Source organism: Bufo bufo, chromosome 1 (assembly GCF_905171765.1).
Source record: "Bufo bufo chromosome 1, aBufBuf1.1, whole genome shotgun sequence".
In the NCBI taxonomy this organism is placed as follows: domain Eukaryota; kingdom Metazoa; phylum Chordata; class Amphibia; order Anura; family Bufonidae; genus Bufo; species Bufo bufo.
This window is the reverse complement of record NC_053389.1, coordinates 642,235,300-642,257,083: the sequence shown is the minus strand read 5'-3', so window position 1 is coordinate 642,257,083 and position 21,784 is coordinate 642,235,300. Positions and strand designations below refer to the sequence as shown.

The 21,784-nt window shown below is 45.0% G+C and overlaps 1 protein-coding gene across 1 annotated transcript in view; it reads right to left on the bottom strand.

Annotated features, from left to right (window-relative positions):
* Positions 1-21,784, bottom strand: part of ADAM10 (ADAM metallopeptidase domain 10) — a 192,876-nt gene that overhangs the window by 52,357 nt on the left and 118,735 nt on the right. The window contains exons 3-4 of the mRNA XM_040413883.1: positions 18,373-18,491; positions 12,901-13,059 (exon numbers count right to left, since the gene is read on the bottom strand). Coding sequence (XP_040269817.1) covers positions 12,901-13,059; positions 18,373-18,491 — 278 coding nt within the window. The remainder of the gene's footprint in view (positions 1-12,900; positions 13,060-18,372; positions 18,492-21,784) is intronic.

The window sequence follows — 21,784 nt, the reverse complement described above, 5'->3', positions numbered from 1 at the left end:
ACAGAGGTTGAAGAGCGCTGCAATTCATTTTCAATCAATGTTTTCTATCCATCTGGAAAGTGCCCTGGCTCTCACCCCTTTGTGGCTTCATATTAAAAAGCAGGCCCCAACACACAGCCATTAAGAGTGTATTGAGTTTCTCCAGATTTCTTTCCTTCATGAAGGACAGCCGATGCACAAAACGTTAGGCAGGTTAAATACATAAACCTTCTTAGGCACGAATCAGGCTTCTAATATAAAGTTTCAGTTTTGGCTCTGTTTAAAAGGACGAAGAAAGACTTAAAGGGGTTGTGCAAGAACGGGGGGAGGAAACCTCCACTTGCCAGGGGAAAGATGACTTACCTGCTTCCTGGTGCTGGCTTCCCGTCCTTTCTCCTCTTGGCTCCCTCGATGTCAACATCCGGTTTGACATCGACACAGCCAATCACTGGCTGCAGCAGAGGCCAGATCCCCTTGCTTCATGTGACCGTTTGTCATGACGTAAGGGAAGCTGGTCACTGCCGCGGCCAGTGATTGGCTGTGGCGCTGTCAAACCAGATGTTGACATCGAGGGAGCTCAGCGGAGCATCGCAGGCCCAGATGAGAAAGAGGGGAGCCAGCAGGTAAGTAATCTTTTCTTTACAGTTCCGGCCAGGTTGGTATCTGTCTGCAGGATCAACCCTATTAAACCAGGTAAAATACCTGGTAGGGTTGAGCAAGCGGAGTAAAATTACACCCTTCTTATGTCTCTCTGCTGTGCCATTATTGAGTATTAATCAGTTTATGCAAATTAGCTTATTGGTGCACTAAGGGGCGGGCCTGGCGCTTTGAGCACCTAGCCCTGTAATCTCGTGCCTGCACAGTCAATGGCAGGATCAGCACATGCTCCCACGAGCAGTGGTGCAGATGGCAGAATACAGGTCTCAGCACTACCAGGTATCAGCCCTGGTTTAATAGGGCTGATCCTGCTGACAGATGCACTTTAAAAAAAAATAAAAACTGATCTGATGTGCTTGGTCTCATTGATTAGAAATGTGAATGCAAACATAGCTGGGATGATGTCCCTTCAGTGCCATGATTGCAAATGCAGAGGAGGTGGTTCCCTCAGTTCCTGCACCTCTCCCGCTCACAGCAGAGGTCACTAAGCTCCAAGGAGCTACCTCTGCGTGGCACTTGTGATGGTAGCGCTAGGGGGATTAAAGGTTGGACTGCCTTGTCCTGCAACCTGCATAGCCATCACCCCAGGCGTGCTCACACGGCTCCCTCCTGTCATCTATATAGCGCGGTTAGCAGTTTTCAGGGGTCAGATCTGCTGACAGACTAGTTTTAAGAATATAGACTTGAGATCAATCAACATGATCCGTCAACAGCAGTTTCCAGACTGCACCACACATTTTTATTTCGGCTGAGAGAAAGGAATAAGCCTCTTACAGACACCTCTGACAGCAACTCATCTCACTGGATCAAAAGAACTGACAATCTGATTTTCAACATGCCCAATCCCTCCTTCCCTGGATATCTGCAATTGGAAAGAGTCACTGAGCATGTTGAGCATGTGTGCTGACTACTCTGTCAGGCCTTATTCACACGTCTGTCCGCGATGACATCTGTGACAAGATAGTCAGTGATTCATCTGTGAAGAAGTCCATGAAGAATCTGTGCTTGGTCCAGATGTCCGTTTTTTTTGCCATTCCATGGAGACTGCTACGTTGCAAATTAATATCTAGAGCATCTACAATGGTCCACGAAAATCACTGACAGCATCCGTGTTGTGTCTGTGTATTTCACGGACCCATAGACTATAATGAGCGTGATGGATCCGTAAACATGGACGCTTCCGTGGTGTAACCCTGGATCCACGGACTGTGGTACATCATGGATGTGTGAAGACACACATTAAAATCAAAGTGTATGTGTGCGGTCCATGGAGAACGGAGACAGCACATGTCTGAATAGCCTAAGCACGAAGGGACAAGTTACGCTCCGGCCTTGTCACATATTCAGTCCATTCGGTGAAGGACTCATATTTTCAGCCTGATTTTTAAAGACTGTTTTAGGAGCTAATAATTCTGCAAGACTTTCTGCAAAGAGGTGTCTTCTAGAAATGAATGAGCATGCAGAGAGGTTTAGTGCTCCCTTTACTATGCTGTAGGAAGGTAACGGCTGTAAAATTAATTGCATTTCATTAGGGAACGGTCCAATGCTGAATCGGAGCTGACGGCTTCTGACTAATTTCAAGTGTCATTAACATTTAATCACAACACTGGAAAAACTGTTTGCCCTCTTTCCTAGCAATTATTTTAACCACTGAGGTGGTCCCACAATATGCATCCTGCCCCTATATAAAGGCCAGCAGGTCCCAACTTACTAATGTTTATGGGGAGCTCCTAACTCTCTTCCGGCAGATGATGTCAGGGTTAAAAAAGAAAAAATTGGGCTCAATGAATTTTATCCCTTTTAGCCCTGGGATTTTCCATTTTCAGTTTTCACTCCCTACTTTGCAGTTCACATGGTTGTATGAGGGACCAGTTGTAGCTTCTAATGGCATCATTTAATATTGTATATGATGTACTAAGAGGCTAGAAAAAAATTCCAGAAGGCCGTGGGAAAAAATGCAATTCCGCCATAGTTTTTTGCACCATTTCCTATGTGGTAAAACTGTCAGTATAATTACAGCAATACTACACTTCTATAGTTTTTGCTGTATTTTAATACTTCATATTCTGACCCCCATAACTTTTTTTATTGTCACGTCTACAGAGCTGTGAGTGCTCATTTTTTCCGGTACAATCTAATTTTTCTCGATATAAATTTTTTAGGGGAGATGAAGCAACAAAAAAATGGTGAATTGGCCATTTTGATTTTTTTGTTCCATTTACAGCATTCACCATATAGGATAAATAAATTCTATTTTAACAGTACGGGCATTTTGGGACATGACAATGCCTATGTTTAATTTTGACGGTTAATTTTTTATTATGGCCGGGGTGGGGTTAATTTGAACTTTCATATTTTTTATTTTATTTTTTAATATTTTTAAAAACTTACTTTAAGTCCCTTTAGTGAACGTAAATATTTGATCTTCAGATTGCTTGCAATGAAATAGCACTGCAGTGTAAGTAAGATTCACTATGTTCTTATGGAGCCCTGCCACCTGCAGGCCTCCATAAGAACTACAGCTGAAATAGCCTGGGATCCTTCCTAAAGCCCTATTACTGAGAACGACCGGCTTCCCCCATATCTGCACGGGAAAGCCATTTGGGCCTCGGGAGCGCAGCACTGCTGGGGTAATTCACATTAGATACCGTGGCCACAACTGACCATTGCATCTGTGATCGGCATTATCGACAATTGCAGACATTAGCTCTGGGCGTCTGCTGTTAACAGCAGAAACTCGGTAGCTATGGTGCCATCTTTAAAGACCAGATCGCTGGTCATGAAGGGGTTAACACCTGATCTTTTTGTTCTGCTGTGAGATAAGCTACCAAAAATAATTTTATTTAATTTTTTTATTCAGTTCGCAGCTATTGAAGGTGTAATTGGAATTGTGTAAGTCAAACATAAAAAAATCTTAGATGTACGCACATTGCCAGCCCTGAGGGTTTGCCCGAAAGCATTTCAGTTGAATTGGTACAATGGGATGCTTGCTTTTACTATGGTCTCCATATGGGGATGCCATGTTCAACTGTAGACCAACCTCACCTTGTAGGGGCACCTTTTTATTTGATCTTTATATCACATGGATTTATAGGGTGTACTCAGATGGTACAGTTAAAACAGCATAAAAATGCATGCTTTTTTCGCTGCAATTTCTAAGTTCTAAGTGAAACACACTTATCTAAAAAGTGTTATATACCCCACTCGCTGTATGCCAATTGTGCCTCTTCACTGCTGACTGACAACTGTAAACCATGCATCTGAGACTAAGCGCCAGCACCGTTAGCGATTTTTCTCGGCGCTTGGGCAGTTTGCCCAGCTTCAGTATGTTTGGCTTTAGTGGCTCACTGCACAGGCACCACCTATCAGGAGGACGAGCGTCCTGAACGTAAGCCTCTGACGCCAAACAGACTGCAGCTCGGCAAACTGCATGAGCGCCGAGAAGAATTGCTAATGGCACTTGCGTGTAATCTCTGGCGCATTGCGTCTGCTGGTTTACAGACGTCAGTCAGCATGAGATACAAGTGGGGACAGTAAGTGATCACGTCTGTAAAGAGCTGCGGAATAGGTCAGTGCTATATAAATCAATAGTCTTACACCTTCCTCTAGATCAGGGATGTCCAACCTGTGGCCCTCCAGCTGTTGCAAAACTACAACTCCCAGCATGCCTAGACACCCAACAGCTACTAGGGCACACTGGGAGTTGTAGTTTTGCAACGGCTGGAGGGCCGCAGGTTGGACATCCCTGATCTAGAGGAAGGTGTAAGACTATTGGTATGATTTATTTTACTTTAGGAACTCCTGTCCTCCTCCTCCTCCTCCCTATGTATACATTCACATTGTCGTGCTGTGATGAACCCTTTGGGGGGACAAGAAGCTGCATAAGGCATAGTCTACTGTATAGGAAGTTTCCTGCCAGCATATGTGCCTGCTCGCAGAGGCCAATATAAGTGGTGCTCATAGCCACGTCATTATATGATTGTGCGGTGGTTAAAGTCATGCAGCCCAATAGAATATTGAGCGCTAAGAGATACTTAATAAAGGGTATCTAAACCTATGGGGGTGGGCGGCATACAAAAAAAAAAAAACTTTTCCGAGTACTCCGTCCAAGTATGAATCCAAAGAAAGTATCAGAGCAGAGCTTCGGTGCATTTTTTTTTTTTACACACAAATGTTTAGGTATCCTTTAAGAGGAGATACATGGGAATGTAGTCTCTTGACCCACACGTGTCATGGAAGCCGAGACGCACTATTTAGCCGGCTCAGAGACTACCCATCAGGTTAATTGACACAAAGGCTAGGTCTGAAAGCACACAGCTCTCTGTTCTCCATTATGTACAGAACAAAATCAAAGATTGAGTCATCAGCCTATTACGACTTCCAAACATCACAAGCTGAGAAGACAGATCAGTTGACCAGGGAGACCACATTATTACCGGCGCTAATTGGACTGCTATCCCTCCTAACGATCCAGTCATGGCAACAGCTCCTCTCAGCAGACATCTAAAATGTGCACCCTTCATGTGCTGAAATGCACACATGCCATCAGCCTTTTCTTTTCACTTTGATGGCGACCACAAATCCATTAGCACACAAAGGTATTATCAGACCACTCAGTCAACACCACATCGTACAAAGCAGAAAAACAATGCAATGGATTTCAGATTCTCAAAAAAAAAAAAGTCCATTTACATGAGCTGAGGACTGGGCCGGGCAAGTATTGGGGACAAACATTTATACGGCGCTTAGTCCTGATGAGCAAACACTTGTTTGCATTTAACATGCAGCACCAAAAAGCCTCCTTTATTGGCAGCAGCCTGTCAACAAATGATGAATCGGTATGGGACAAATGATCGTAGTAACTGTTGTTCATCCCCATAATTTAGAAGTGATCAGTGTTCCTCATTCCCCATCCCTGGCAGGTTCTGAAATCCAGTTGGTGTGTCATCCGCGTCTCACCTGTCCCATAGTATACAGACATGATTATGCCAGTAAAGTACAATAGCCCAGCGACCACACAGACTGTGATAACTTTTTTTTCTGCAAAAAAGTTGTGTAAAAGGCCCTTTAGCATGCTGTGGCCAGTGAAGAGAGAGAGGGAATTTCCACTGCATAAAGGTGGTGCGCCTCAAGTGTCGCGTTTTTGGGGTGTTTTCTTCCAAGAAAGGGAAAACAGACGGCAAAACTGATTTACATTCATTACAAAATAGTTACATTAATGTGATTTATGTCTGATGTGCGCGTTCCTTTGCTGGAAGAAAACCAACCATTAATGCAGGCATGTTACAAATGTTTTTTTTAATGCTTTTTATTTTTTTTATATAACGTGTGGGAGCATCCTTACAGAAATTTGTGCCTGAAAATCAGTTCCGTTAAACAACCTTTACATTCTGGTCATTTGGAAGTCAGAGGACTTCACTGTGAATCCTAGGCTATCAGATTTTCTAATGCACCTCTTCCGCAGCTGAGTAACATCGCTGGAGGGGTTAAAAAAAAAATTAAATTTTAACTCACCTTAGTCCACTTGTTCGCGTAGCCCGGCATCTCCTTCTGGCTTCATCTGATCTCTGTGCAGCAACAGGACCTTTGGTGACGTCATTCTGGTCATCACATGATCCATCACCATGGTAAAAGATCATGTGATGGATCATGTGATGACCAGAATGACGTCACCAAAGGTCCTGTTGCTGCACAGAGATCAGATGAAGCCAGAAGGAGATGCCGGGCTACGCGAACAAGTGGACTAAGGTGAGTTAAAAAAAATATATTTTTTTTAACCCCTCCAGCGATGTTTTACTATGCATTCTGTATTCAGAATGATATTATTTTCCCTTATAACCATGTTATAAGGGAAAATAATAATGATCGGGTTCCCATCCGGATCGTCTCCTAGCAACCGTGCGTGAAAATGCGATTTTCACGCAACCCCATTCATTTCTATGGGGCCTGCGTTACGTGAAAAACGCACAAAGAGGAGTATGCTGCGATTTTCACGCAACGCACAAGTGATGCGTGAAAATCACCGCTCATGTGAACAGCCCCATAGAAATGAATGGGTCAGAATTCAGTGCGGGTGCAATGCGTTCACCTCCCGCATCGCATCCGCGCGGAATACTCGCTCGTGTGAAAGGGGCCTTAGACTTTAATGATGTCTCCGTACAGCATTAAAATGTATTGGCTCTGTGGAACTTTGTTTCACCCGAAGTCTCGCAAAACTTTGGTGAATTAATTCGGTATTCATTTCTGCATCTTTAAAAACCATTTAAAATTCGGAATCCGAAGTCAGGTTCAGATCCAGCTGGTACCTCAGTACCAAACCCAACTCTCGTTTCCTAATTTTAACTGTTTTTAAAGATGTAGAACTGAATACCGAATTAATTCACCCAAGTCTCGCACGACTTCGGGTCAAACTAATTTTGCCTACATGTAGGCAACACATTTTAATGCTGTACGGAGACAGGTCTCAGCATTCAAAACGAATAGACTTCGGATCGCTGATCCAAAGCTCGATTTGCTCAAGCCTAGTTATCTTCTATCCTGTGGATAGCTTTCTATAACCGGAATATGCTGTGTAGTTTGGTACTTTTCCAACATGGCATATTGTTGCCTTTCTTCCATCTTGTGCCTTCCAAGATACCCAACTTTTTTTGTTCCGCCAGTTCTAGCCATATAGTGGTTTGATTCAGCTCCCGGGTGACACCTCAACCCATCGGTACCTCATCATTGCATCAAAGGGGGCCAAAGGTGTTACAGGGAGAGTCCTCCTTCCTCTTTCTATCCACTTAGTTGTCGTGGTCAATGCTGACCACAGCATCAAAGGGATTACAGGGGTTTTCAATTCTTTTATAATGATGGCCTATTTTCAAGACAGGTCATCCATATCTGATGGTGGAGGCTGGTGATGGAACTACATCCATTGTGTGTACTGCAGCGAGCAGACTACTGCAGCACTGCTCAGACTGAAGTTAATAGAAGCAGCATTGCAGTAACCAGTTACCTCTACTTTACAATGGCTGGAGCTGTAGTTCTGATGCTGGGGGGTGCAGGAGTGTAGACCTCCACCGATCAGATATTGATAGCCTGAGATTAGGCCATCAATATAGAAGGACCTTTTAAAATGAGCAGGATTGGAGTTATTTCTGATCCTGGCTGTTAGCTCCTGAGCCATCACTTCATCATAACAATATGTATGGTGGATTGTGAGAACTACTTTCCCAACACCAACAAACCAATATTCTGGCTATTGACCAAAGCATCAAAGGCTAAAATGGTTGAGATAGATGCCATTGCAGCAGTGTTAGCCCTAACATATTTATGCCGCATACCTCGCATACATTTATCCTTTATGCACAGTCCCTGTAAACAGAATGGATTCAGGGAGTGGCAAGTGCTCAACTACCATCCCGTAAAAAACAAATAAATCATGCAGAACTGTTCTCTTTCTGGATTTTTGCCAAAACCAATAAAAATTAAATGCTAACATATAAGTAACAAAAAATGGAAATTACATAAAAGCACAACTTATACTGCACTTATACTGCAAAAAATATGGTCTCATACAGCATACTGAACATGAGATAAAAAGAAAGGTTATAACAAGGAATGCAAAGAGGAAGAATAAAAATAAATAAATGTTTTGGCTCTCTAGTTCAAAATTGGTCCAGTCCTCAAGGAGATTCAAATGGTTGTCCAGGATCAGGATTTTTTTTAAATCTCTCACCCCCAATTGTACCTGTGAAGAGGTATATACTTGCGTTCTCCCTGCTGCTCCATAGCTCCTGGGTTGTCTCTACTGCACTTCTGCACTATAAATCTCCCCACATATACAGCAGGGACTGGTGGGGGTGAGCATTTGAAAAAAAAATCCTGGAAACTTAAAACAAAAACAAAAAATTTGCAGGCAAAAACACATCTGCATACAAAATAATCCCTTAAAAAAAATTATAATTAAATATTCTTCTGAAATACTTTGTTCTTTACATAGTTGAATGTGCTGACAACAAAATCACACGAAAATAAAAAAATGGAAATAAAATTTTTCAACCCATGGAGGTCTGGATTTGGAGTCACACTCAAAATTAAAGTGGAAAAACACACTACAGGCTGATCCAACTTTGATGTAATGTCCTTAAAACAAGTCAAAATGAGGCTCAGTAGTGTGTGTGGCCTCCACGTGCCTGTATGACCTCCCTAAAAACGCCTGTGCATGCTCCTGATGAGGTGGCGGACGGTCTCCTGAGGGATCTCCTCCCAGACCTGGACAAAAGCATCAAAAGCATCTGCCAACTCCTGGACAGTCTGGGGTGCAATGTGACGTTGGTGGATAGAGCGAGACATGATGTCCCAGATGTGCTCAATTGAATTCAGGTCTGGGGAACGGGCGGGCCAGTCCATAGCATCAATGCCTTCGTTTTGCAGGAACTGCTGACACACTCCAGCCACATGAGGTTGAGCATTGTCTTGCATTAGGAGGAACCCAGGACCAACCGCACCAGCATATGGTCTCACAAGGGGTCTAAGGGTCTCATCTCGGTACCTAATGGCAGTGAGGCTACCTCTGGCGAGGACATGGAGGGCTGTGCGGCCCTCCAAAGAAATGCCACCCCACACCATTACTGACTCAATGCCAAACCGGTCATGCTGGAGGATGCTGCAGGCAGCAGAACGTTCTCCACGGCGTCTCAAGACTCTGTCACGTCTGTCACATGTGCTCAGTGTGAACCTGCTTTCATCTGTGAAGAGCACAGGGCGCCAGTGGCGAATTTGCCAATCTTGGTGTTCTCTGGCAAATGCCAAACGTCCTGCACGGTGTTGGGCTGTAAGCACAACCCCCACCTGTGGACGTCGGGCCCTCATATCACCCTCATGGAGTCTGTTTCTGACCGTTTGAGCAGACACATGCACATTTGTGGCCTGCTGGAGGTCATTTTGCAGGGCTCCTCCTGTTCCTCCTTGCACAAAGGCGGAGGTAGCGGTCCTGCTGCTGAGTTGTTGCCCTCCTACGGCCTCCTCCACGTCTCCTGATGTACTGGCCTGTCTCCTAGTAGCGCCTCAATGCTCTGGACACTACGCTGACAGACACAGCAAACCTTCTTGCCACAGCTCGCATTGATGTGCCATCCTGGATAAGCTGCACTACCTGAGCCACTTGTGTGGGTTGTAGACTCCGTCTCATGCTACCACTAGAGTGAAAGCACCGCCAGCATTCAAAAGTGACCAAAACATCAGCCAGGAAGCATAGGAACTGAGAAGTGGTCTGTGGTCACCACCTGCAGAACCACTCCTTTATTGGGGGTGTCTTGCTAATTGCCTATAATTTCCACCTGTTGTCTATCCCATTTGCACAACAGCATGTGAAATTGATTGTCACAGAAGTGTGATTGACTTGGAGTTACATTGTGTTGTTTAAGTGTTCCCTTTATTTTTTTGAGCAGTGTATATATATGTGTGTATGTATGTATGTATGTATGTATGTATGTATGTATGTATGTATGTATGTATGTATATATATATATATATATATATATATATATATATATATATACACACACATATATATACACATATATACACATACATACATATACATACATAGCACCAGGATAGTTTTTTCTATTAATGAAAATCGTGAAGCGGCGGTAAGCCTACACTTAGATAAAAAGTCCTGAATAAATTCTTTGTAGGCAGCAACTAAAGGAGCAAGTGGGAAATGAGAGCAATTTACCTCCTAAGGTGGAATGGTTCTACCACAAACTGAATCACACAAAAGCATAGCCGGGGAGCAAGACAAGTACCATTAATCTGATATCAAATGCAGCATGCCAGCAATGACAATTACCTCTGGTTTATCTTTTCGTATCAAACAGAGGTTCTTCAAGCCCCCATAATGGAATATTAACTTGTGAAGCAATACAACTTGCTTATGTACCAGAGGCTCTTAACTACCACGCAGGAAACCAATACAACTGAGACTGAAAAGTAAGGCATTCGCTATGTAACGAGCGCTATAGCGATTCTTATAGTCATTTAGTGGACTAATACATAGCTTTGTGTGTGACAGTACCCGGGAATATATTCAATAAGATTTTTTGGTAATAAAAAAACAAAAACAAACTGATCCTTCACAGTTATGATAGTACAAAGAAGCACAGCCATTATTCAAAGATTTTGAAAACTCTTTAGCTCAGTGTTGAAGTAACTTTTCCTTATGTGTGATTAAGACAGGTTTTGTGTGTACCAATAAGACGGCGGCCAATTTATTTCTCCTAATGATTGATCCCTAGACTAAACAAGCCATTATTACTAATGAACAGTATTTAGGAATGCATTTATAATAATGTAATATTTAAGCATTTTCAGTAACTGTATTGCATCAATTCGTGGAGAACTCATTTAAGCAAGAATAACTATTGCAATACATTTAATAGCTTGGCAATTAAGAACCTAAGGATTTCCATATGTTGGGAATGAACTCCACAGATATTACAGAATATGCAGCTGGAAGTTGGGCACAAATATCCACAGTAAGTGACAATTCTGGAGCACTAATTCTTATAATTCCATGATGTACCAATCCTCTCTTATGCCTGTTAGAAGTTTCTGAATAAAGGTACAGCTGGGTGTTAACAGCTGGGGGGATATCCCAGCAACTGACACTGGCAGCACATAGTGGATAGCGTCAGAATGATCAGGAACACCCCCCCCCCCCCCCCCCCCCCCCACCCCCCCCCCCCCCAAACTGGTAACACCCAGTTATGTGTTTATTCAATAAACCTCTTATGGGAATAATAGAGGAATGGAACATAGCATACGAATAGGTGCTTATTCTTATTACGTGGGGAATGCAAGCAGTTACTAAAACAGAAATGTCGGGAGAGGTGACAGGTCCTCTTTACCTAACTGTCCAAGTATTTCACATGCAATGTACCCACCAGCAGGGCTACTTGTTACTCCATCCATTATAATGCTGAACAATTCAGAAGTTGTCACTTTCATAATAACTAAATCCATGGAGTAAAGAGTGACCACATGTACATGTGTATGCAGTGTGTTGGGACACGTATGGGCACCTCTGGTGCTGTCTCTTTTCACCTCTAATCACCACTGGCCATATGGCAGTAATAATTACAATAAAAAGAAACCCTGCTTTATTGTCTCTGGAGTCATTTATCAGCATGGGTCAGGAATAACAAGGATCCGCATTAAATGACAAGCCAGAAATGTTAACTCAGGTGCGATAAAAAGGCACAAAGATGGAAATGCAAAATGGAAAACTTAATTGGTTCATGTCCTTTTACCAGACAGATTAGTTTTACCGCCATAGAGCAGTTCAGTCTGTATTCTGCTGATGGTTCTGGGAGAGTAGCCACAGGGGCTTCAATTTCCCCAATGTGTGCCTTGCTCAGCTTTCTTCTACATCACATAAAAGCATTTGTGAATTAAAAATGTATGGCATACCACCAGGATATGAGGCAGGGGCCCACCCTCCAGGAGTCCCACCCATCCAGAGAGTGATGGGGTTACACTGTGCAGCCTGCAAACAAGGCAGAGCTAACCAGACCAAATAGTGAAGGTGATGTAGCAAAACACCAGTGCTGTGGCCCCTTCACTCTCAGGATCAGTGGGAGCCCCAGAGGTCAAACACTAGCCCCTCATGATCATATGATGGCATGTCATAGTAATATGCCAACAGTTTGTAAGACGGGTATACGCGCAAAGGTTTTCCAGTACATTGATATTGACAGCCTACCCTACCCCACCCCTACAGTAGACTGATTCGGAGCATGAGGTTCTGTCCACTGTGGAATGGGCCATGTTGGGGTACTTTAGCTCAGCCCCCACTAAAACCAGGGCCAAACTGTAGTATGCCAGTTGCTAAAACGACATATTGCATGGAGCTTTCCATCCACTGAACAGTTTCTGGTGTTGGTGGCTTCCCGAAAGCTGATCAAGGAGTGTGTGGGTTGTCGGACCCACACTGATCTGATTATATTGGCTGATTCTGAGGATAGGTCATCAGTATCTAACTACTAGAAAACCCCTTCAATGTAAAGTGACAATGAAAATCATTAAACAAAATAAGTAAAAAGAACCTATAGTCAAGGTGAAAACATGCAGGGTACACAGCAGACGCCATGGTCCAAAACTGTGTGCCTGAGCCCTACGAACCGCAGTATCGTAGAAGTCTATGTACACCATCATTACATGAGTTAAGCAGAGTTCGGATGGAGGGGGCACAAAGTTCTCCTTCGTGACAATACTTACTGATATCATCTTCATGATACATAACAGAATGGAACGGAACTGCTTTGCCTTTGAAATATCTTTCTGCAGGCTCCACGTAAAAGGTGCCTTGAGGGGTCTTAATAAATCCTTCAAATCTACCGTTCAGCACAGATCCGTGCGACAACGTCCCGTGTTCACCTGTTAACACAACAGAGTACAAAGTAAGCATCACAGAAATGGGAGGAAAAGACAGGAGCACACAACATATTGCCCAAAGAGGAACGGGATTCCATACGTAAAGAGCTTTGTATGAGAAGATCATGAAATATTCACAATGGACCACAGAAATCTCAAGCAGGTTGGAGAGCTTAATGCTGGGAGGAGACTGGACAGGAAATTTCTTCAAAAAGCAGCCAAACACATGGCCGATGAATACAATCAACTGACTGAAATGCATTGCCTTTAAATAACCTCTATAGCTGGCCATTTGTTCCTATGAAACTGGCTGACCTGTTACATGTGCACTTGGCAGCGGAAGGCATCTGTATTGGTCCCATGTGCATATGTGCCCAGATTACTGGGGAAAATGTTTTAATATATGTAAATTGGCCTTTAGGAGCAACGGGGGCGTCGATGTTACTCCTAGAGGCTCTGCTCTCTCTGCAACTGACATGCCCTCTGTACTTTAACTGACAGGGCCAGGCAGTGAAATCGTCATTTTCCAGTTCAGTTTATTTTTAACGAAGTGTAGGAATGGGAGTGTTAACATATTTGCAATTAGGGATCGACCGATATTGATTTTTTAGGGCCGATAACGATAATTTGTGAACTTTCAGGCCGATAGCCGATAATTTATACCGATATTCTGGGAATTTTCATTTTTGAGAAAAAAATAAATTCCTACACAAATCTGATGAAATTTAATGTTTATTGTTAGGGCTCTTTCACACCTGCGTTATTGTCTTCCGGCATAGAGTTCCGTCGTCGGGGCTCTATGCCGGAAGAATCCTGATCAGGATTATCCTAATGCATTCTGAATGGAGAGTAATCCGTTCAGGATGCATCAGGATGTCTTCAGTTCCGGTACGGAACGTTTGTTGGCCGGAGAAAATACCGCAGCATGCTGCGCTTTTTGCTCCGGCCAAAAATCCGGAACACTTGCCGCAAGGCCGGATCCGGAATTAATGCCCATTGAAAGGCATTGATCCGGATCCGGCCTTAAGCTAAACGTCGTTTCGGCGCATTGCCGGAGCCACAGAGTGGTTACCATGGCTGCCGGGACGCTAAAGTCCTGACAGCCATGGTAAGTGTAGCGGGGAGCAGGGAAGCAGTGTACTTACCGTCCGTGCGGCTCCCGGGGCGCTCCAGAGTGACGTCAGGGCGCCCCAAGCGCATGGATCACGTGATCGCATGGATCACGTCATCCATGCGCATGGGGCGCTCTGACGTCATTCTGGAGCGCCCCGGGAGCCGCACGGACTGTAAGTATACCGCTCCCCCGCTCCCCGCTCCTACTATGGCAACCAGGACTTTAATAGCGTCCTGGGTGCCATAGTAACACTGACAGCCTACCCTTGTGAATTAAAAATGTATGGCATACCACCAGGATATGAGGCTGGGGCCCACCCTCCAGCGTCCTTAATAGCGTCCTGGGTGCCATAGTAACACTGAAAGCATTTGGAAGACGGTTCCGTCTTCAAATGCTTTCAGTACACTTGCGTTTTTCCGGATCCGGCAGGCACCTCCGGCAACGGAAGTGCATGCCGGATCCCAACAACGCAAGTGTGAAAGAGGCCTAAATGTGTATTTTTTTTGTTTATTGTTAATGTGTATTTATTTTTGTTTTGTTTTTAAATCTTTTTCATTTATACTTAATATTTTTGTGTTTTGTTTTTTTTTTTACTAACTTTTAGCCCCCTTAGGGACTAGAACCCTTGTCCTATTCCCCCTGATAGATCTCTATCAGGGTGAATAGGAGCTCACACTGTCCCTGCTGCTCTGTGCATAGTGCACACAGCAGCAGGGAGCTGAACATGGCAGCCAGGGCTTCAATAGCGTCCTGGCTGCCATGGTAACCGATCGGAGCCCCAGGCTTACACTGCTGGGGCTCCGATCGGAGGAGCAGGGGAGAGGGGACCCTGTGGCCACTGCCACGAATGAGTAATACTGGGTGGGGGGGGCGCACTGCGCCACCAATGTTTTTACTATTGGGATTGGGATGGGGGTGGGGGGCGCACTGTGCCACCAATGATTAATACTGGGGGGCTTGGGGGGGGCGCACTGCGCCACAAATGATTAATACTGGGGGGCTTGGAGGGGGGGGGCGCACTGCTGGGGCTCCGATCGGAGGAGCAGGGGAGAGGGGACCCTGTGGCCACTGCCACGAATGAGTAATACTGGGTGGGGGGGGGCGCACTGCGCCACCAATGTTTTTACTATTGGGATTGGGATGGGGGTGGGGGGCGCACTGCGCCACCAATGATTAATACTGGGGGGCTTGGGGGGGGGGGGCGCACTGCGCCACAAATGATTAATACTGGGGGGCTTGGGGGGGGGGGGTGCACTGCGCCACCAATGAAGATAAGTCTCTCAATCATATACAGGAGGCGGGAGCTGGCTGCAGAATCACATAGCCGGCTCCCGACCTCTGAGCGGTACCTGCGATCCGCGGCACCTGCGGAGTTAACTACCGCAGATCACAGCTACAGTTCATAGAGGTCGGGAGCCGGCTATGTGATTCTGCAGCCAGCTCCCGCCTCCTGTATATGAATAAATGAAAGGCTTATCTTCATTTGTGGAGCGCTGGCCACAGCCCCTCCCCTCCTCTTATGTTCTCTCCTCTCATTGGCGGCAGCAGCAGCACAGGGGGAGGGAGACACGGCTTCCTTCTCCCCTGTGCTGCGGAGGGAACACAGAACGCGCTGAGAGCAGCGCGTTCTGTGTTCCCAATACGTTATCGGAATATCGGCAAAATAGATGCCGATAACGTTCAAAATCCTCAATATCGGCCGATAATATCGGCCAAACCGATAATCGGTCGATCCCTATTTGCAATATACTTTATTAGGCTACTTTCACACTTGCGGCAGAGTGATCTGACAAGCAGTTCCGTCGCCAGCAAAACGTATGCCAACTGATGGCATTTGTAAGACTGATCAGGATCCTGATCAGTCTTAAAAATGCCTGATCAGTCAGAAAACTGCATTGTAATACCGGATCCGTCTTTGCGCAGACTGGAAGGACGGACCCGGCATTCCAGTATTTTGAATGCCGGATTCAGCACTAATACATACCTATGGGGAAAAAAATGCCGGATCCGGCACTCGGGCAAGTCTTCAGTTTTTTTCTGCCGGAGATAAAACCGTAGCATGCTGCAGTTTTATCTTTTGCCTGATCAGTTAAAATGACTGAACTGAAGACATCCTGAATGGATTAGGGCTCTTTCACACCTGCGTTCTTGTCTTCCGGCATAGAGTTCCGTCGTCGGGGCTCTATGCCGGAAGAATCCTGATCAGGATTATCCCCATGCATTCTGAATGGAGTGAAATCCGTTCAGGATGCATCAGGATGTCTTCAGTTCCGGAACGGAACGTTTTTTGGCCGGAGAAAATACCGCAGCATGCTGCGCTTTTTGCTCCGGCCAAAAATCCGGAACACTTGCCGCAATGCCGGATCCGGAATTAATACCTATTGAAAGGCATTGATCCGGATCCGGCCTTAAGCTAAACGTCGTTTCGGCGCATTGCCGGAGCAGACATTTTGCATTTTCTGAATGGTTACCATGGCTGCTGGGACGCTAAAGTCCTGGCAGCCATGGTAAAGTGGAGTGGGGAGCAGCATACTTACCGTCCGTGCGGCTCCCGGGGCGCTCCAGAGTGACGTCAGGGCGCCCCAAGCACATGGATCATGTGATCGCATTGAACACGTCATCCATGCGCATGGGGCGCTCTGACGTCATTCTGGAGCGCCCCGGGAGCCGCACGGACTGTAAGTATATTGCTCCCCCGCTCCCCGCTCCTACTATGGCAACCAGGACTTTAATAGCGTCCTGGGTGCCATAGTAACACTGAAAGCATTTTGAAGACGGTTCCGTCTTCAAATGCTTTCAGTACACTTGCGTTTTTCCGGATCCGGAGTGTAATTCCGGCAAGTGGAGTACATGCCGGATCCGGACCACGCAAGTGTGAAAGAGCCCTTACTCTCCATTCAGAATGCATGGGGATATGCCTGATCAGTTCTTTTCTGGCATTGAGCCCTTTTGACGGAACTCAGTGCCAGAAAAGAAAAACACTAGTGTGGAAGTACCCTTAGCGAAAGAGGTTACTTTGTTCTAGAAAACAGGGTGCAAATATTCTCAGCGAACCTAACTGCATCGCAAAGGAAAGTGTCATTTTACTAAGCGTTGAATACAACGGTGTGTACCATGCAGAGACTTCCAGCCGCACACAGGCATCTTCAGAAGACTCTCCTTAGCAACTCACAGTTAAGCCTGTATTACACATGGCAATTTTTCAGCAGATGATCTCCAACAAGCGCTCGTACTACCGCTCATTAGCGATCATCTGGCAGTCTAATACTGCCGCCGACTGCCCGATGAATGAGCAAAGCTCATTGATTGGGCAATCCAAATCATTGTTTGTAGGCAGCAGATCGTGGCGTTTAATCCCGATCTGCTGCGGGCAAACAATGATTCAGTAAAGGGAAAGAGCGATGGTAATAACGATCGCTCCTGCCTATACTGTGGAGGACAACGCTGCATGTAATAGTAGTTGTCTCCCCCACTAGCGAGAGACGATTGCCTGTTAAATCAGGCTGTCTAATACAGTCTTTATAGCTTTGCCAAGAAGACCAAAACAACAGTTTTGACGGTTTTCACCGAGAATAAGCAACAGTCTGCAGATGCAGTTAAATTGAAAGCTGTAAAAGACAAATTGTTGAAAAAAAAAAAAACAATGAAAAAAAGTTTTACCCCAAAATAAGTCAAATGCAATAAAACAAAACATTAACCCAAAGGTGTCCATAGCCTTTAATCTTATGTGTATGGCCAGCATGCACTAGCTAAATAGAACACGTATTATCAACTTTCCCCTTGGCTCTCGTAAGCAAGGTCCCCCATTCTGATAGAGCGGCAGGATGAGCATGTGCCCCGCAGCTTCATTCATTCTTTATGGTAGCGCCGGAGATAGCTGAATGCTGTACTCTGGAATAGAGAATTAATGGAGACACAGTGCTCATGCTCAAGCCTGCCGCTCCATCAGAAAGGCAAAACGGGACCCCCATTCTTGAAATTAGTGGAGGTCCCAGAGGTGAGACCCAAAGCGATCAGCTAGTTACCCCCTGACAAACTCGGCACAACCCCTTTAAATGACCACTCTGGAGAATAAAAATGCACCGTGTCCTACCTGGGGAGGAATCTCAGGGATTCTCACTTTGCTCCTCACACTTGCCCAATGTGCTACTAGGACATCTAGAACACACTACTCTAAGTTCAGATCTATTAATGCTACTTACCGAAGAGCTGCCCGGTGTATATGTGAGAGGTATCATAATGTACAGTTTCTCCTCCCATTTCTAATTTGAAATCAGGAGAAAATAGAGAGACATCCTTCTTCATTCGAAGATTAAACTGCCTGTAATATGAAACAAAAAGATGAAGTCAGTGGATGGAGCCATTGTGTAGGGTTCCTAAATGATGCTACAATGCAAGCAACAGAGCACATTAACCAGTTCAGGCAGCGCATTCAGAGGGTGCTATGAGGTCCCAGCTCCAGAACGACCCCTCATGGCACACAGCATACAGCCCCATAACATGGCATGTGTTGGAGCAAGCTTCCATTCTCTCACATTATTATCCAGAGTATAAACCTGCCATGTAAACTCTGAGATAAAAGGTGCAGTTTGGGCACACCGAATTCTTCTCCAAGAACAGTCGACCGGGAAAGCTACTGTATCACCAAAATTCTGAAGTGTTCTGTGTCATCACTGATGTACTTATCAGGCTGGGTTCACACCTGAGCGTATTCGATAAGCACTGTTTACAGGCGTTTTTATGGCGTATTTTGGGAATGCGCGTCGTACGCGCGTTCTTGCTATTGACCACAGAGGCGTACAATGAAAAACAGAGGTGTTACGCGCGACAATATGCCCCAAAGAAGCTCCTGTACTTCTTAGGGCCTAGGGCGTTTTACAGCGCGTTCGTACGCGCTGTAAAACGCTCAGGTGAGAACCATGCCCATAGGGAAACATTGGCTTTTGCCTGTTGAGAGTTTTACAGCGCGTAGGAACGCGCTGTAAAACGCTCAGGTGTGAACCTAGCCTTAAAGAACATCTGCCAGCAGATTTGTACCTATGACACTGGCTGACCTGTTGCATGTGCACTTGGCAGCTGAAGGCATCTGTGTTGGTCCCATGTGCATATGTGTCTGCACTGCTGAAAAAAATGATGTTTAATACAGGTAAATGAGCCTCTAGGAGCATCAGGCTCAGCTCTCTCTGCAACTGCTGTGCCCTCTCCACTCCGATTGATAGGGCCAGGCATGATGAGGTTTACACTGCCTGTCAAAGTGCAGAAGGCACCATAGTTGCAGACAGGGCAGTTTCTAGGTGTAACGGCAACGCCCCCGTTGCTCCTAGGGGATCATTTACATATATTAAAACATTTTCTCAGCAATGGGGGCACATATGATCATTGGCCCGACATAGATGCTTTCAGCCGCCAAGCGCACGTGCAACAGGTCAGCCAGGTTCATAGGTACAAATCTGCTGACAGATGCCCTTTAAATCCCAGTCATTTTATTTTCATAACATTTTTCATTTCGTTTATTTTCATTTTCTAATTCTTCCTACAGGTCAGCACGTACAAGCATCCTGGACACATACTAAGGTCACTATATAAATATTTACTGACGAGACACCCAATAAACAGGCCTGTTGGCTATGCTACCTTGAACTCCTCCAAGCTACGCTACAAAACTTAACCCTTTGTGTCAGCCAAACCGGAATGCTACGTCTACAGTAAGGGACATCACTGGTCTTCAGATGCCTCCAGCATTGCTTACGATGGAAAGGGAAGCAGTAGGATCAGACTAGTTAAGGCCCAATCAGTCCAATTACATTTTTTTCCAGTTTGCAGCACAAAATGTCATGTAGCCACCAAAGAGTAGCTTCAGCTATGGTAACAACCGAAAACCCAGTGCGCTGACTAAATGCAAAGCTTTCCATTTAAAATTGATGAAAGTTGTCGGAAACCGCTAACTTTAAAGGAGATCTTCCTGATGATTACGGCTTGGAAGAAAAGGTGACCCAAAGTAGCTACCAGCTGGGTACCTATAAGACAGCACTGAATCATGGCTGAGACCAGTACAATTTTGAAGGAATGATCAAAGTAACCTTGGAATTAGGCCGCATACATAACTGTATTTTTGGTCTGCATTTTTTGTGAATCGGATGCGGAACCATTCACTTCAATGAGGCCCAAAAAATGCAGATAGCAGACCATGTATTGTCCACATTAATACGTTAGAGTTTAGCAAAAAGATAGAAAATGTCCTATTCTTGTCCGTTTTGCAGACAAGAATAGGCATTTTTAACATAGGACGGAACATGCAGAACGGGAAAAAACGGATACAGTCATGTGCATGAGGCCTTACTTTGTACTGTGATGTGAAATCAGCGGCTGGACACAGTTTTGCGGTCGCACATTACCTATAGGCTAAAGGTGTCTGAAGAATTTAACTTCAGAGCCATATTCCTAAAGGAGGACAATTACTGTGTAGGTGCAGCGCGCTTGTTTATCAGACGGTTATCCAAGCGTCAAAGCCGGCCACAAATTGATGAAGCCGGGAACATTGGCAGCCTGCAGCTGCTTATTAACCTGCTATGCTAAGGTAGTTTATGTAATGTATACTGAAACGCAGAGAAAATCTAAATGGATTGCATAAGGCACTAGATTGTTATTTACTACACACACTTCTTAGGCCTCTTTCACACGGGCGTCATGTTTTTGGCCCGGATAAGATGCGGGTGCATTGAGGGAAAATACACGATTTTTCAGCGCGAGTGCAAAACATTGTAATGCGTTTTGCACGCGCGTGAGAAAAATTGGCATCTTTGGTACCCAGACCCGAACTTCTTCATAGAAGTTCGGGTTAGGTGTTCTGTAGATAAGGGAAAAAAATAGCATTCTGAATACAGAATGCATAGTACAATAGGGGTGGAGGGGTTAAAAAAAATATATAATTTTTTTTTTAAACTCACCTTAATCCACTTGTTTGCACAGCCCGGCTTCTCTTCTGTCTTCTTCTTTAAAGAATAGCACCTTTGATGACGTCACTGCGCTCATCACATGGTCCATCACATGATCTTTTTACCATGGTGATGGATCATGTGACGGACCATGTGACGGACCATGTGATGACCGCAGTGACATCACCACAGTTTTTTTTCCTGCACAGCAAAGATGAAGACAGAAGAGAAGCCGGGCTGTGCGAGCAAGTGGATTAAGGAGAGTTAAATTATTTTAATTTTTTTTTTTAACCCCTCCAGCCCTATTTTACTATGCATTCTGTATTAAGAATGCTATTATTTTCCCTTATAACCATGTTATAAAGGGAAAATAATAATGATCGGGTCTCCATCCCGATAGTCTCCGAGCAACAGTGCGTGAAAATCGCACTGCATCCGCACTTGCTTGCGATTTTCACGCAGCCCCATTCACTTCTATGGGGCCTGCGTTGCATGGAAAACGCACAAAGGGGAGCATGCTGCGATTTTCACGCAACGCACAAGTGATGCATGAAAATCACCGCTCATGTGCACAGCCCCATAGAAATGAATGGGTCTGGATTGCGTGCGGGTGCAATGCGTTCACCTCACGCATTGCACCCGCACGGAAATCTCACCCACTTGAAAGGGGCCTTAGGCT